At 34.0% G+C, this 13,578-nt stretch overlaps 1 protein-coding gene across 1 annotated transcript in view; it reads left to right on the top strand.

Moving 5' to 3' along the window:
• PDS5A (PDS5 cohesin associated factor A) overlaps nt 1-13,578 on the top strand; it is a 151,360-nt gene that overhangs the window by 58,808 nt on the left and 78,974 nt on the right. The window contains 4 exon segments of the mRNA NM_001313809.1: nt 4,883-5,009; nt 6,939-7,019; nt 9,044-9,184; nt 12,642-12,757. Of these exon segments, the coding sequence (NP_001300738.1) occupies nt 4,883-5,009; nt 6,939-7,019; nt 9,044-9,184; nt 12,642-12,757 (465 nt within the window).

The following is a 13,578-nucleotide window of genomic DNA, read 5'->3' on the forward strand; positions in this document are numbered from 1 at the left end:
TAGATATCAATTATATTAGTTGACTCTTAAAAAAGAAAATGGTGTGAAACATTATGTAATGAAATACTAAATTATGAAGTGGAAATTTTAAGTATTTTAAGTACCATTAGTGAGTGCTGTAAATCATAGTACCTCAGTGGTTAAGCTTACTGACTTCTCATTTTCAAGTTAGAAAAAACCTGGAGCATTGCTCTTTCTTTATAGAAATAGAGAAATTAATGCATAGGGAAAAGGAGTATGGTGGCTTGTCCAAGGACAAATCACTGAACAGAAGAGCCTAAACTCTGATTTCAGTTCAGTGTTTTGTTGTGGTTTGGTTTTTTGTATACTAAACCAAGCATTATTATGAGATGTGTTCTGTAGCATTGCACTATATACAAACATAATATATCTTACATTAATTTTAAATTTTCTAGTAACCACATTAAGAAAAGTTAAAAAGAAACAAATGAAATTTATTTTGATAATACTTTATCTCACAATATCCAAAAGCACTATTATTATTATTATTATTATTATTATATATATTTTTTTAAGATTTATTTATTTTAGAGAGAGAGAGCATGAGCATGAATGTAGGTGCAGTGGGAGGGGCAGAGGGAGAGAGAAATCTCAAACAGCCTCCCCACTCAGCATGGAGCCTTTCATGAGGCTCAGTCTCAAGGCCCTGAGATCATGACCTGAGCCAAAATCAAGAGTCCAGTGCTGAATCAGCTGAGCCACACAGGCACCCCCAAAAGCATTAGTATTTCAACTTGTGGCTCTATCCATACTACAGGTGTTTGATGGCCAAATTACTATTGACTAATGGCTTCCATTTTGGGCAGCACACGTTTAGAGTTTTCTATGGACTTTTTACGAATTCTATGCTGTCATGTTTTCTGTTTCCTTAGAATGGTAGGAATAGAATTTAACCTGGAATAAACAGGAAAGAACTAGACTGAATTGGTATAGAAATAGAAGCTTATAAAGAGACTACATGAAAAAAAAGCTTCCTTTGACAACTTATTAGAAGCCTATAAAAAATGATAAAATATATAAACTTTACCTTTTGTATTAGTTAGCTTTTGCTGCATGACAAAACAACCCCAAAATTGTTAGCTTAAAATAGACCCCATTTTATTTAACTCCTGATTCTGTTTAGCAGTTCTTTTTGTCTGGGCTGGACTCACTCCTGTATATGCAGTCAGTTGGCAGGACATCTGGCAATTGGCTGAAGTAATAGGACAAGTAAGGTCATGTGTGTGTGTGTCTCTCTCTCACACTGTCATCATCCAGCTGGCTAACCCAGGCCTTCTCAAATGCTCACTGAGTTTCAACAGTAGCAAGAAAAAGCATGCTTTCTCTCACAAGCACTTTTTAAACCTCTACTCACTTTATGTTTACTTACATTTAATTGGCCAGGGAAGGCACATAATCAAGCCCAGATTTGGAGATTGGGTTAGATAGATTTGGAGATTGGGTTAGATAGATTCCATATCTTCATGGAAGAACAGCATTTTAAAGACATATAAATATAGAGAAGAGAATTTCTTTTAAAATTAGAATCACCAACAAAATTTTAAAACTGTTAAAATTGTCATCATGCTGCCCCAGTAGTAGACCTTAACTGTCCATTAAGTCTACTTCCATTCAGACGTTATACTTCTTTCTTCTCACAATTACTTGTATATGCACACACCTTTCTTTGATCTGTTAATATTTTTATTTCCTGAATCTAAAGATCTAAGTTTATTATTGACTTACTTATCTAATTAATTCACAACAAGCTATATGTAAATAAAAGGCTTGCCTTTTGGGGGCACCTGGGTTACTCAGCAGCCAGCTCTTGATTTTGGCTCAGGTCATGATCTCGGGGTCCTGGGGTTTAGCTCTGCATTATGCTCCCTGCTCCCAAGGGAGTCTTATTGAAGATTCTCCCTCTCCCTCTGCCCCTCCCCTGCTCATGCGCGATCGTGCCCGTGCTCTCTCAAATAAGTAAATAAATCTTTAAAAAAAAATTTGCAAAAGAAAAAGACCTGCAAAAATAAACAAACAAACAAATAAATAAATAAATAAATAAATAAATATAAGAAAAAGATTTGCCTTTTGAAAGAGGAACTCACTGATTTATATTTGGTGTTCTTCATTTTTTTGTGTCAATGCAGGTTTTTATGTGATGGTCTTTTTCTTCAGTCTGAAGGACTTCCTTTAATATTTCTATAGTTCAGGGGCACCTGGGTGGCATGGTTGGTTAAGTGACTACCTTTGGCTCAGGTCAGCAGAGAGCCTGCTTCTCCCTCTCCCTTCTCTACTCCCCCTGCTTGTGCGTGTGCTCTCTTTCTCTCTGTCTCTCTGTAAAATAAATAAATACAATATTAAAAAACAAAACATTTTTATAGTTCAGGTTTGGGGCCAATAGAATTCTTCAGTTTTATGTGTCTAAAAATGTCTTTATTCCACTTTCATTTTTGAAGGTTGTTTTCATGGTAAAAGTTCTAGATTGAGGGGCACCTGCGTGGCTTAGCTGAGCGTCTGTCTGTCTGCCTTTGGCTCAGGTCGTGATCCCAGGATCCTGAGATTGAGTCTGGCTCGCATCGAGCTCCCTGCATGGAGCCTGCTTCTCCCTCTGCCTATGTCTCTGCCTCTCTCTGTGTGTCTCTCATGAATAAATAAATAAAATCTTAAAAAAAAACAAAAAAGTTCTAGGTTGATAGGCTTTTTTCTTTTCTTTTTTCTCTTTCAGTACTTTTTTTTTTTTTTAAGATATATTTATTTATTTATGATAGACATAGAAAGAGAGAGAGACCAGACACATGAGGAGGGAGAAGCAGGCTTCATGCTGGGAGCCAGATGCGGGACTCGATCCTGGGACTCCAGGATCGCGCCCTGGGCCAAAGGCAGGCGCTAAACCGCTGAGCCACCCAGGGATCCCTCTTTCAGTACTTTTAAAGATGTTATTCCATCTTCTGGTTTTCACTGTTTCTAATGAAAAGTTTTTATCATTTTTAATCTGTGTTCCTCTGTACATGATGTTATCTTTTTTTTCTTTCTCTACCCACTTTGAAGATTTTCTCTTCATTACTGGTTTTAAACAATTTAATTATGACCATGGTGGAGTTTTCTTTCTTTTTCTTGTGCTTGGGGCTTGTTGAGCTTGGGTATGTGGGTTTACCAGTCTGATTACAAGATGCCCTATGAGTTGTGAGATATTCTCTGTGGTTGGAACATGCACTATTCTAAGACCCTTGTTCCAGGGATTATTCCTTCTGCTCCTTTCAGGTGGTGCCCTTCCCAAACACAAGACTTTTCCTCATGTGCATGTGCTGATCAGTAAGCGAGCACTTGAAAACTTGGATACCCTTTACAAACCTACTGTCTTAGTAGGTCTCTCCCTTCTGACATTCTGCCCTGCGAACTCTAGTCTTTCCACATACAGCCTCTAGGTTCTGTCAGGATCTTCCTTCCCCACACTGCAGCGGGGAAACTTACCAGCCACTAAGTTGGGAAAATGTTTCCCTCTCTCAGCCACATGTGCATGATGTTCAGTGTCTAAAAACTGTCATTTCATATATTTTCAGTTTTTTAGTTTCAGGTAGGAAGATAAATCCTTTCAGTTATTGTATCTTAACTGCAACCTGTGGAAACCATTTTAAGTCTGTTTTTGTGTCTCTTCACTTTGGTTCTTTCCCATCCCCAAGTACATTTGGGTCTGAGAGTTAAATGCTCTCTTCAGTTTTTTTGCATCAAGCTGAGTATTTCTATTTTTTCCCCCTTATACACTCTCTCTAACACTACATAGCTGATCCTTCATGACCTTGGCTTTTAGTAAGGTAAAATAGGATATTTGGAAGAGGACATGCAATGGGAGTATCTTTCTAAAAGTTGTGAGAAACAGGGTTATCTAATGTGGGAATTTTTCCACCCACTTAAGTTTTTGTCTGCATTTTATCATCAAGTGCTCAACAGGTCTCTTATACATTATTTCAGGTTTATTTTTTTATTTCAGGTTTATTTTTTTTTAATTAGATACATAAGTGACGTTAAAATTTTGTCTTGATTTAAACTTTTTTTTTAAGATTTTTTTTTTTAAGATTTTATTTATTTATGAGAGAGAGAGAGAGATTGGCAGAGACACAGGCAGAGGGACAAGCAGGCTCCATGCAGGGAACCTGATGTGGGACTCGATCCCAGGTCTCCAGGATTAGGCCCTGGGGTGAAGGTGGTGCTAAACCTCTGAGCCACCAGAGCTACCCCATTTGTTTGAAATTCTTTGTGAGATATCCAAATGATACTTTCAGAACCTTCTAGTCAGAAATTCTGGTAAACATTTTATATCCGATTTTGGATTTTCAGAATCGGTGAACTAAAACCTCTAGTGACAAAGATTTTATAGCAGAAATTACTTATATTAGCTGAGGGGTTTTTTGGTGTTTATAATTTTATTTTGGGGAATGTATTAAGATCTAAAAGGATAAAAAGGATGAAAAACTGTCTACTTTCATTATCTTGTACTTTTTTTTGTTTTGTTTTCTTAATTAACATTTTATCACTTTTTAAAATCTGGGGACATGTAAGCAAAGATGTCCTTTGAAGTTGATGTTTTCATTTGGTTGACTTTAACTCACCTTTGAATTCTAATTGTGTAGTGACTTAATTCATTTTCGAGGTCTTTGGTTTTGTAAGATACTTTACAACAATACCTTACAGCTGTTGTTATAGTCAGCAGAGGGAGAAAGTAAATAGAGCGGTCAAAATTTCTTTGCCGTTAAATGGCATGGTTTCTTCAAATGAAATTCTTTATCTGAGATAGTTGTTTTAAACTGGGAAGTATAATTTTATTTTTGTAAGCCTGATTTTATTTCCTTTTCTTCTTCTTCCTTTTTTTTTTTTTTTTTTAAAGCAATAGCCACAATAAGAAGGTACAAATGCACATGTTAGACTTGATGAGTTCTATCATCATGGAAGGTGATGGAGTTACTCAAGAATTACTGGACTCCATTCTTATTAACCTCATTCCTGCACATAAGGTCTGTATAATATGAAGATATTAAGGGTTAATGTTTAAAGATAGTACTAGACACATGAAAAATAATTGTTTTCCACCATTTATGATTTCACATAATTATTCCCACTATCACTTCTAGCCCCAATAAAATAGTATAACACATCAGTTTTATAGCTATTGTTTTTAGAAGATTTATTAACATGTATCATAGAAGATTTTCATTCAGTGAAGTACTGCCGATTTCCTGGAACACAAAAATCCTTCACATTCACCACTCATACGTAATGTGGGAATTAGAAGGAGAGAGAGTACTGTTTTGGTTAGGTGTTTTGTTTTGTTGGGGTTTTATGTTGGTTTTGGGGGGAAGGAAAATGTATTTCCTCCTCTGTAACACAGATGGTGGAACATAGGGATTGTATTTCTTTTCAGAATCCATTTTTCTTGGACATTTTCAGAAAAAGATTTGGGCAGAAGCTGGAACTGTATGATTACTCTTAAAGGCAAAGAGATGATTCACAGCTGTATGTTTCTCCCTGTTTCTTCTTTCTGTTCCTCTCTGCTACTTCTTCCTAAGGAACTGAAGGACTTAGCTTTCCACAAGCCCTACCACAGGGCTGTACTCAGTCCTACCTTACTGTTGATATTTACCCTCTTGCTCTTTTCCTCTAATAGTTCAGTGACCTGTTATCAGATGGATGAACAATGTATCCAGTTACACTGGCAATTAATTAGAAGTTCTCCTGCCTCCAAGTATTATTTGCATTTTATTAATTCAAATAAATATATAATTGGCCAAAATTTTGAGAGTATGACAAAGGGGGGGCAGCGTATATGTCAGGCAAAATAAGAGAGGAAAAACTAGAGGAATAGATAACATATTTGGTGTTTATATTCTAGTCAGAAAATATATATGTATTTTTTTATTCAAAATATTTTTATGATTAGGAATTTACCATTTTAGGAAATAGAATGGTAAAATTCACCATTTTAGGAAATAGAAAGCTTAATTTTGAGCTAATTTTATCCTTTTGCCAATGGAAGAAAAGTTAAGAAGCTATGGCTTGTGGACCAAATCTAGTCCACTACCTGTTTATGTAAATAAAGATTTATTTGAACTCAACCACACTCATTTTCATTTTGTCTCTGGCTATTTCACACTCATCAGCAGAATTGTGTAGTTGCAGCAGTAACTATAGGACGCAAAAAGCCTAAAATATTTACCATCTGGGTTTTTGCAAGAGAAGTTTGCTGATTACTCACCTAGAGTATAGGGTTTCCTAGCCTTTTTTGGGAAAGGTGCAAGATGATGGTGAATAAATCTCATTTTCGTCCAAAAAGTCAAAGTATAGAGGTGTTGACAGGTACTTTTTAAAATAAGAAATCCATTTCCAAATAAGTTTTTAAAAATTAAATATGTCTTTTCCATGGCCTTTCTCAGACCCTTTAATTTGTTACAGTATACTGCGAATCTTGAAGAGCAAACATAACATTCAGGTTTCAAAAGTATCTAGTTGACCAAGTATTTTTCTTAACATTTTCTAGGTGTACTCTTTCTTAGATCACACATTGATTAGACAATGAAGTACTTTGGATGGTGGGTTAGACAGGGTATATGTGTGTAAATTCATTTAGATGTGGGGGCATAATTGGCAGTTCAAATTGGTTAACCCAAAAAGCCTTGGGTCCATTTTCAGTTTAATAAAACTAAACATAATATAGGGTTTGGCTTTTGGCTGTGTAATATATTTTAGTTTTTGATTTAGAGTTGTAGTATTTGCAGCTTTTGCATTTTAAGACCACTTGACTAAAGAATATCGAGTAAAACCTTGAATGGGATTCAGTGATATATTTTGCTTTATGGTTTGTAGATTTGAAAATTATAGTACTGTCATGGTTGTCTCATAAATTCACGAATTCATTTGTAACTTTGTGTATTTTTATTGTGTTTCAGAACTTAAATAAACAGTCCTTTGACCTTGCAAAAGTCTTATTGAAAAGGACAGTCCAGACCATTGAGGCATGCATTGCCAATGTATGTATTTCTGTTCATATTTATTCCATAATTATATAATTCTTAATCCATTGTATTTATTGAGGCCTTTCACATATAGTTTTCCTTAGTGTATAAATGATTTCATCTATTTAAAACAAATACATGAAAGAACTGATATATCCAGATGTGCCCAAAAGCAGCATAAAGTATAAGCTTTGACATTATTTTTAGATGGCATAAAATAGAGGATATTTTATAAAAATTTACCTATAGGGGCAGCCTGAGTGGCTCAGCGGTTTAGCACCGCCTTCAGCCCAGGGCCTGATCCTGGAGACCAGGGATCGAGTCCCACATCAGGCTCCCTGCATGGAGCCTACTTCTCCCTCTGCCTGTGTCTCTGCCTCTCTCTCTTTCTGTCTCTCATGAATAAATAAAAACTAAAAAAAAAAAAAAAAATTTACCTATAACTCTCATCCCCTCTTTTGCTGCCTTTGTGTTTATATTTCTTTTTATCTCCTGAATATGCTGATATCTTTCACTTTCTCCTTTTTTTGTATCTTTATTTTTCTAAGTCTTTCCTCTGAACTCTTTTATTTCTTAGGTAGTTATATATTAACAAAAATACATTTTTGACTATATTCAAGGTTTTTTTCTACTTAAAAATCAATAATCTAGAATAATTTATGATTCTTCCTAATGTAACAGTTCATTCTGTTGCACATTTGCTCACATCGTAACTTTTTTCACACTCTATATAAATTTTGAATTATCCGTATTAATATATATTTCTATATTTTGAAATTATTTCTTTATAATATAAATGACTATAAATGTTTCTTTCAGTTGACATATATACGTAGTTTACCTAACCATTTCCTTAGTATCTTACATTTAGAGTTTTCATTGTTTTCCTTTAGCAGTTTTTTTTCCTTTAGCAGTTGATTATCTTTGTGAATGTAGCATTTATCTATGGTTGAATTATTTTCCACATATAAAAAACCTAAGTGAGAGTATATTAATTTAATGGTATGAAGTGTTAGTATTATTTTTGTTACTAAGTTAATATTTAAGCATGGTGAAAGGAAAAGTTTCTTTTCACAAAAGAATATACTGTGAATGGTGTCTTTTCTTCAACTCTGAATACCGTGTTCTCACTTCTCAGAAATAATCATTGCCAATAGACTTTCATTTATCCTTCCAGAATTATTGTTCTGTTGGTATTCATTTTTTATAAGTACATTATTTAATCTTGTTAAAACTTAAAAAAAAAATTTTCCAGGGTCTGCGTAGTCAGTATAAATACTTTCTAACTTCTAATGTGTGTTCCTTTTCAAAGGAAATACATTGTTTGATGATACTACCAGAAATATGTACTATCTCAGTTATATAGAACTGCCTCTTTAGCATTTTAATTTTTTTTTTAAATTAAATATCTTTTTTCTAGGTGTGTATGTGTTGGCAGGGAGGGGCTTTTGATATTTGTTTCTTCTAGCATTCTTTTAAATTATCACTTTTTTATTCTATTGGTCTTCTGAGTTAAATGTTATTTTATTTTCTCTGGGTATTAAAAAAAAAACTCAGCCCCCACCTTTACGTAGTCTTTATTACTACACTCATGACTAATTAATCAGACTTAAGTAAAATGCAAAAAGATTGAGACTTTAAAGTTTTTACTTAAGTAAAATGCAAAGATTGAGACTTTAAAGTTTTTCTGTTATAAGGAAATTTCTCTATAAAATTCTTTATAATGAGTTAAAGTACCAAAGCTGTTTTGTTTTTATGAAAGTCAAGATTTCTAGAAATACCATCTCAATTTGGAAAAAGCTAACAAATAAATTCATTTTTACCTTTTTCGCTGTAACATTCATAGCTAGATATTTAGAAATTTATTCTGTTTTAGTGACTGTTCCATTATATATTAGTAGTTGAAATGTCTGTTTTGTTTCATCCCTTTCAGTTGTATATGTAATGCCTAATTATATCTTTTTTAGACTCACATTTATTAAAAGTCTGTCCGTTTTTAAGTGAAATGAATATTTTATTTTTGTTTAAATCTCCTTTAGTTTTTCAATCAAGTCCTGGTGCTGGGAAGATCGTCCGTAAGTGATTTGTCAGAACATGTATTTGATCTGATTCAGGAACTTTTTGCAATAGATCCTCATTTATTATTGTCTGTCATGCCGCAGCTTGAATTCAAACTAAAGGTAGGACTGACTATAATTTTTAAGTCCTTTAAGCTTTAAGAGAAAAATTTATATAGAATTGTAAAAGATATAAATATTGTTTTCCTCTTTAAAAAGAATAAAATGTGAGTTCAATTTATCTTCTTACATTTAGTTAAGGTATACATTTTTAATTTCGGTAAACAGTCTCTAATCTGGGTGTGATAGGAGAATTACATGTGAAAATTCTAAGTCTCCTAGTAATGGAATATCTGATAAACACAGTGACACAAATAATAGATATGAAAAATGGCATTATCCATTACAATACATATTTTATTAAATACTATTATTAGGTAGGTATGTTTTAGAACATCAAAAGCTTTCAGATTGAGTGCTCAAAGGGTCTTAGTCACAACTATATGAATCTTCCGTAGTATAGATCAAGGACAAAAGTTTTACTGTATGACTTGGGGCATATCTTATTTTGTATAGCCAACTAAGTAAGGGATTTATAACTCCCCAAAAAACATAAAGTCTTGACCCTCAATCCCCTATCCCAGTTGAACTATGGGTGATAACAGCTTACATTTGCTTAATATTCTAGGCTTTGTGAAATGTTTTTGATATCCAGTATCCTATTTGATCCTTAAGTCAAACTGTGGTGTAGTTAGGACCAACATTATAGTTCTGATTTTTATTTTTGTTTTTTATTTTTATTTATTTATGTATTTATTTATTTTTAGTTCTGATTTTTTTTAAAAAATTTTTATTTATTTATGATAGTCACACAGAGAGAGCGAGAGAGAGAGGCAGAGACATAGGCAGAGGGAGAAGCAGGCTCCATGCACCGGGAGCCCGACGTGGGATTCGATCCTGGGTCTCCAGGATCGCGCCCTGGGCCAAAGGCCGGCGCCAAACCACTGCGCCACCCAGGGATCCCAATTTTTAGTTCTGATTTTTAGATGAAAAACTTAAGATGAAATATTTTGCCAAGTTGCACAATTAAAACAGACTTAGGATTAGAACTCCAGTTTTCAGACACTTTCAGCATATATACGTGATGGTTAGGAATTATCCATACTGGGGGAACCTGGGTGGTTCAGTTGGTATTAAGTATCCCACTCTTGCTTTTGGCTCAGGTCATGATCTCATTGTTGCCAACCCCCATTGGAGTTAGTGCTCAGTGTGGAGTATGCTTGTCTCCCTCACTCCTCTGTCGCCTCCACTCATGAACACTGGGCATGGGACCTGCTTAAGAGTGTATGTCTCCCTCTCCCCCTCCCTCCCTCTCCAAAAAAATGGGGAAAAAATTGTCCATATTGTCTTCATTATAAACATTTGTTATTGTGTATAAGAGGACATTGTATCAAGCTAAGAAACTCTATTACATGAAAAATATTATATGGATAACAAGATTTTGTTTTATTTTTAATATTAAAAGTTTTTTTTTAACAACAGCCTAAAGATGTTTCCATACCAAATTATTTCTAGGTATAGGGCATTAAAATATTTTCTCTTAATCTCTTCTTAGACTCTGAGTATGAAAAGTCATACCTCTTCAGTCCTTAAACATGATAGTTGGTGGGAAGCAATTAAGAACTAGATTTGTAGGTTTCTATGTGTGGACTAAAAGTAAACTGAGGGAGACACCACCTCAAAGACATCAAATGATTTTTGCACCAAAAACAATTTACCATTATTATAATCATATTTCAGTCTTACTCAAGGAGTATATTTTAAATTTTAAAAAGGTGGGGTGAGTTTTTACTCAGTTTCAGTAGTTAAAAATATAGATTAAAAATGTCACATCATTTGAAATAATCACTAAGCCACTGAAATAGTCACTTGTAAATAGAAGAAAACTTCCACTTATTTTAGTTTTTGACATTTTTCTTTAAAAAAAAAAAATAACTCATATTGGTTTGTTGATTGGACTAAAAAGGTCCAAATCTACATTGTTGTCTCATTACTTGAGAAAAACTTTGTCAGAAAAATTCATTTTTGTAATTATTATTGTTAAACCTTGAGACAGTTTTCATTTTTTTTTAATATTTTATTTATTTATTCATGAGAGACACAGAGAGAGAGAGAGGCAGAGACACAGGCAGAGGGAGAAGCAGGTTCCATGCAAGGAGCCCGACGCGAGACTCGATCCTGGGCCTCCAGGATCACACCCCGGGCTGCAGGCAGCGCTAAACCGCTGCACCACCGGGGCTGCCCGACAATTTTCATTTTTACCTCTGTTTGATAAGTTTGGCTATTTTAGCCCACAAAACTCCTATTCCTGAAAGATAAGCTATTCATAGCTATTTGTAGTCTTTGTTTTTTTAACTTGCTGTCTTTTTCCATAAATATTTCTTTGTTAGCATTCTGGTATTACTCTTTATATGAATCCTTGAAAAAGTTAGCAATTGCTTTTTGTTACTGCCTTTATTTTGCTAGTGATATGTGATTTTTAAAGTTTCACACACCATATGGTTTCAGAATAATTTATATTAAGATGTGACATCACTAGTGAAACTGAAACAATTCATAGCATATTTTGATTCAGGATAAGAAAATTTGAGGCCTTTATCAAAAAAAAAAAAAAACAACTTCAAACTAAATTTGGATTTTTTTATAGTGTTCAATTTACCTGATCTTTTAAATCTTCTTACCATTCTTGTTCTTCTATTAAAATGAGTTTTCTTGAATCATGACATTCTTCAGTGTTGTGTTCTCCAGTAAGTTAGGGGATCCTTGATTAAAATTTCTTGTATCAAAATCTTAACTGATAGAGTTTATGTTGGAGCTAAGAAAATTTACTATGGCAGGGGGTACCTGGGTGGCTCAGTTGGTTAAGCATTCAAGTCTTCATCTCAAGGTGTGAGTTCACACCATGCATTGGACTCCACAATGGACATGTAGCCTACTTAAAAAAAAAAAAAGAGGAAAATTTATTAGGGTGGGAGTTATTTGTAGCTTTGTCCTTCACAGAATTTTTTTCTGAGACTCCTAGGGGAATGTTAGAATTGAATGATTAGGGGATCCCTGGGTGGCTCAGTGGTTTAGCGCCTGCCTTTGACCCAGGGCGCAATCCTGGAGTCCCGGGATTGAGTCCCGCATCGGACTCCCGGCGTGGAGCCTGCTTCTCCCTCCTCCTGTGTCTCTGCCTCTCTCTCTCTCTCTCTCTATGTCTATCATGAAAAAATAAATTAATTAAAAAAAAAGAATTGAATGATTATCTTCATTTTTCTACAATGTCTATATAGATTGCAAACAAACAGTGAAGTAGGCATAAATTAGCAGTTGGAGGGGTTGTGAAATAAGAGCAAAGAACCAAACAGTCTACATGGAATCACATTAATTTCCACATAGTAAATGTGAGCAAATGATATTTTAAAGTTCTCATCATTGTAAGTGGAAATATGAAATAGCTTCTCAGGAATGTATTATGTTGTTTTTCGTAATCTGATGAATAAACCCTTGGCTTCATTTATTTTCTCTTTTTCGTTAGAGCAATGATGGAGAAGAGCGATTAGCTGTTGTTCGACTTTTAGCTAAATTGTTTGGTTCTAAAGATTCTGATTTGGCAACACAGAATCGTCCTCTTTGGCAGTGTTTTCTTGGACGGTAAGAGAACATACAATTCCATGGATTTGAACTTATGTTTTGGAGGCCAGTCGATATGGTCCATTTGATTAAAATCACACATATCAAAACTTTAATTGGTAGGTGTTTTTTAGTATCTGTGTTGCTGTCTTTCTTGGAAAACAAATTATAGATCAGATTTTTTATGAAGGTGCTTATTATTTAACATGTAACACTTCTTAATCTTTCAGTGCTAAAATAATGTCATTAGAAAAATAGGCAAGATTGAGAATGTTCCATCTTAAAAGTTTTAAATTAAAAGAGTTTTAAATCATGAAACTGAAGATATAATGACCCATTCCATGCCATTCTTCAGTCTAGTAATGTATTCATTTACTAGTGTTTATTTTTTTAGGTCTATAGCTTATTTAATGGAATGATGTATGTTGTGAACTAATATGGTATTGTATGATTTTGAAATTGAAAATGACATTGGTCTTCATTCAGATAACTTTTAATGTTCTATCTCAAGAACTTTGAATTATTAGAATCTATTCAACTTGATGGTAAGGTTGAAAAATCTGAAATTTATCATATTTGCTCTTGCATTCCATTTACATGTTTCTTTGCTTCAAAGCATGAAAAGTCAGTTTTACTGTTAGTATTCTGGAAAACATTTATATTTTATTTTTAAGTTTATTTTTTATTTTTAAATTTTATTTAAGTCCAGTTAATTAACAAATAATGTATTATTGGTTTCAGAGGTAGAGATCAGTAACTGATCAGTCTTATATAACACCCAGTGCTCATTACATCATGTGCCCTCCTTAATGTCCGTCACTCAGTTACCTTCCTCCACTCCA

The sequence above is a fragment of the Canis lupus genome, chromosome 3, assembly GCF_011100685.1.
Source record: "Canis lupus familiaris isolate Mischka breed German Shepherd chromosome 3, alternate assembly UU_Cfam_GSD_1.0, whole genome shotgun sequence".
Classification (NCBI taxonomy): domain Eukaryota; kingdom Metazoa; phylum Chordata; class Mammalia; order Carnivora; family Canidae; genus Canis; species Canis lupus.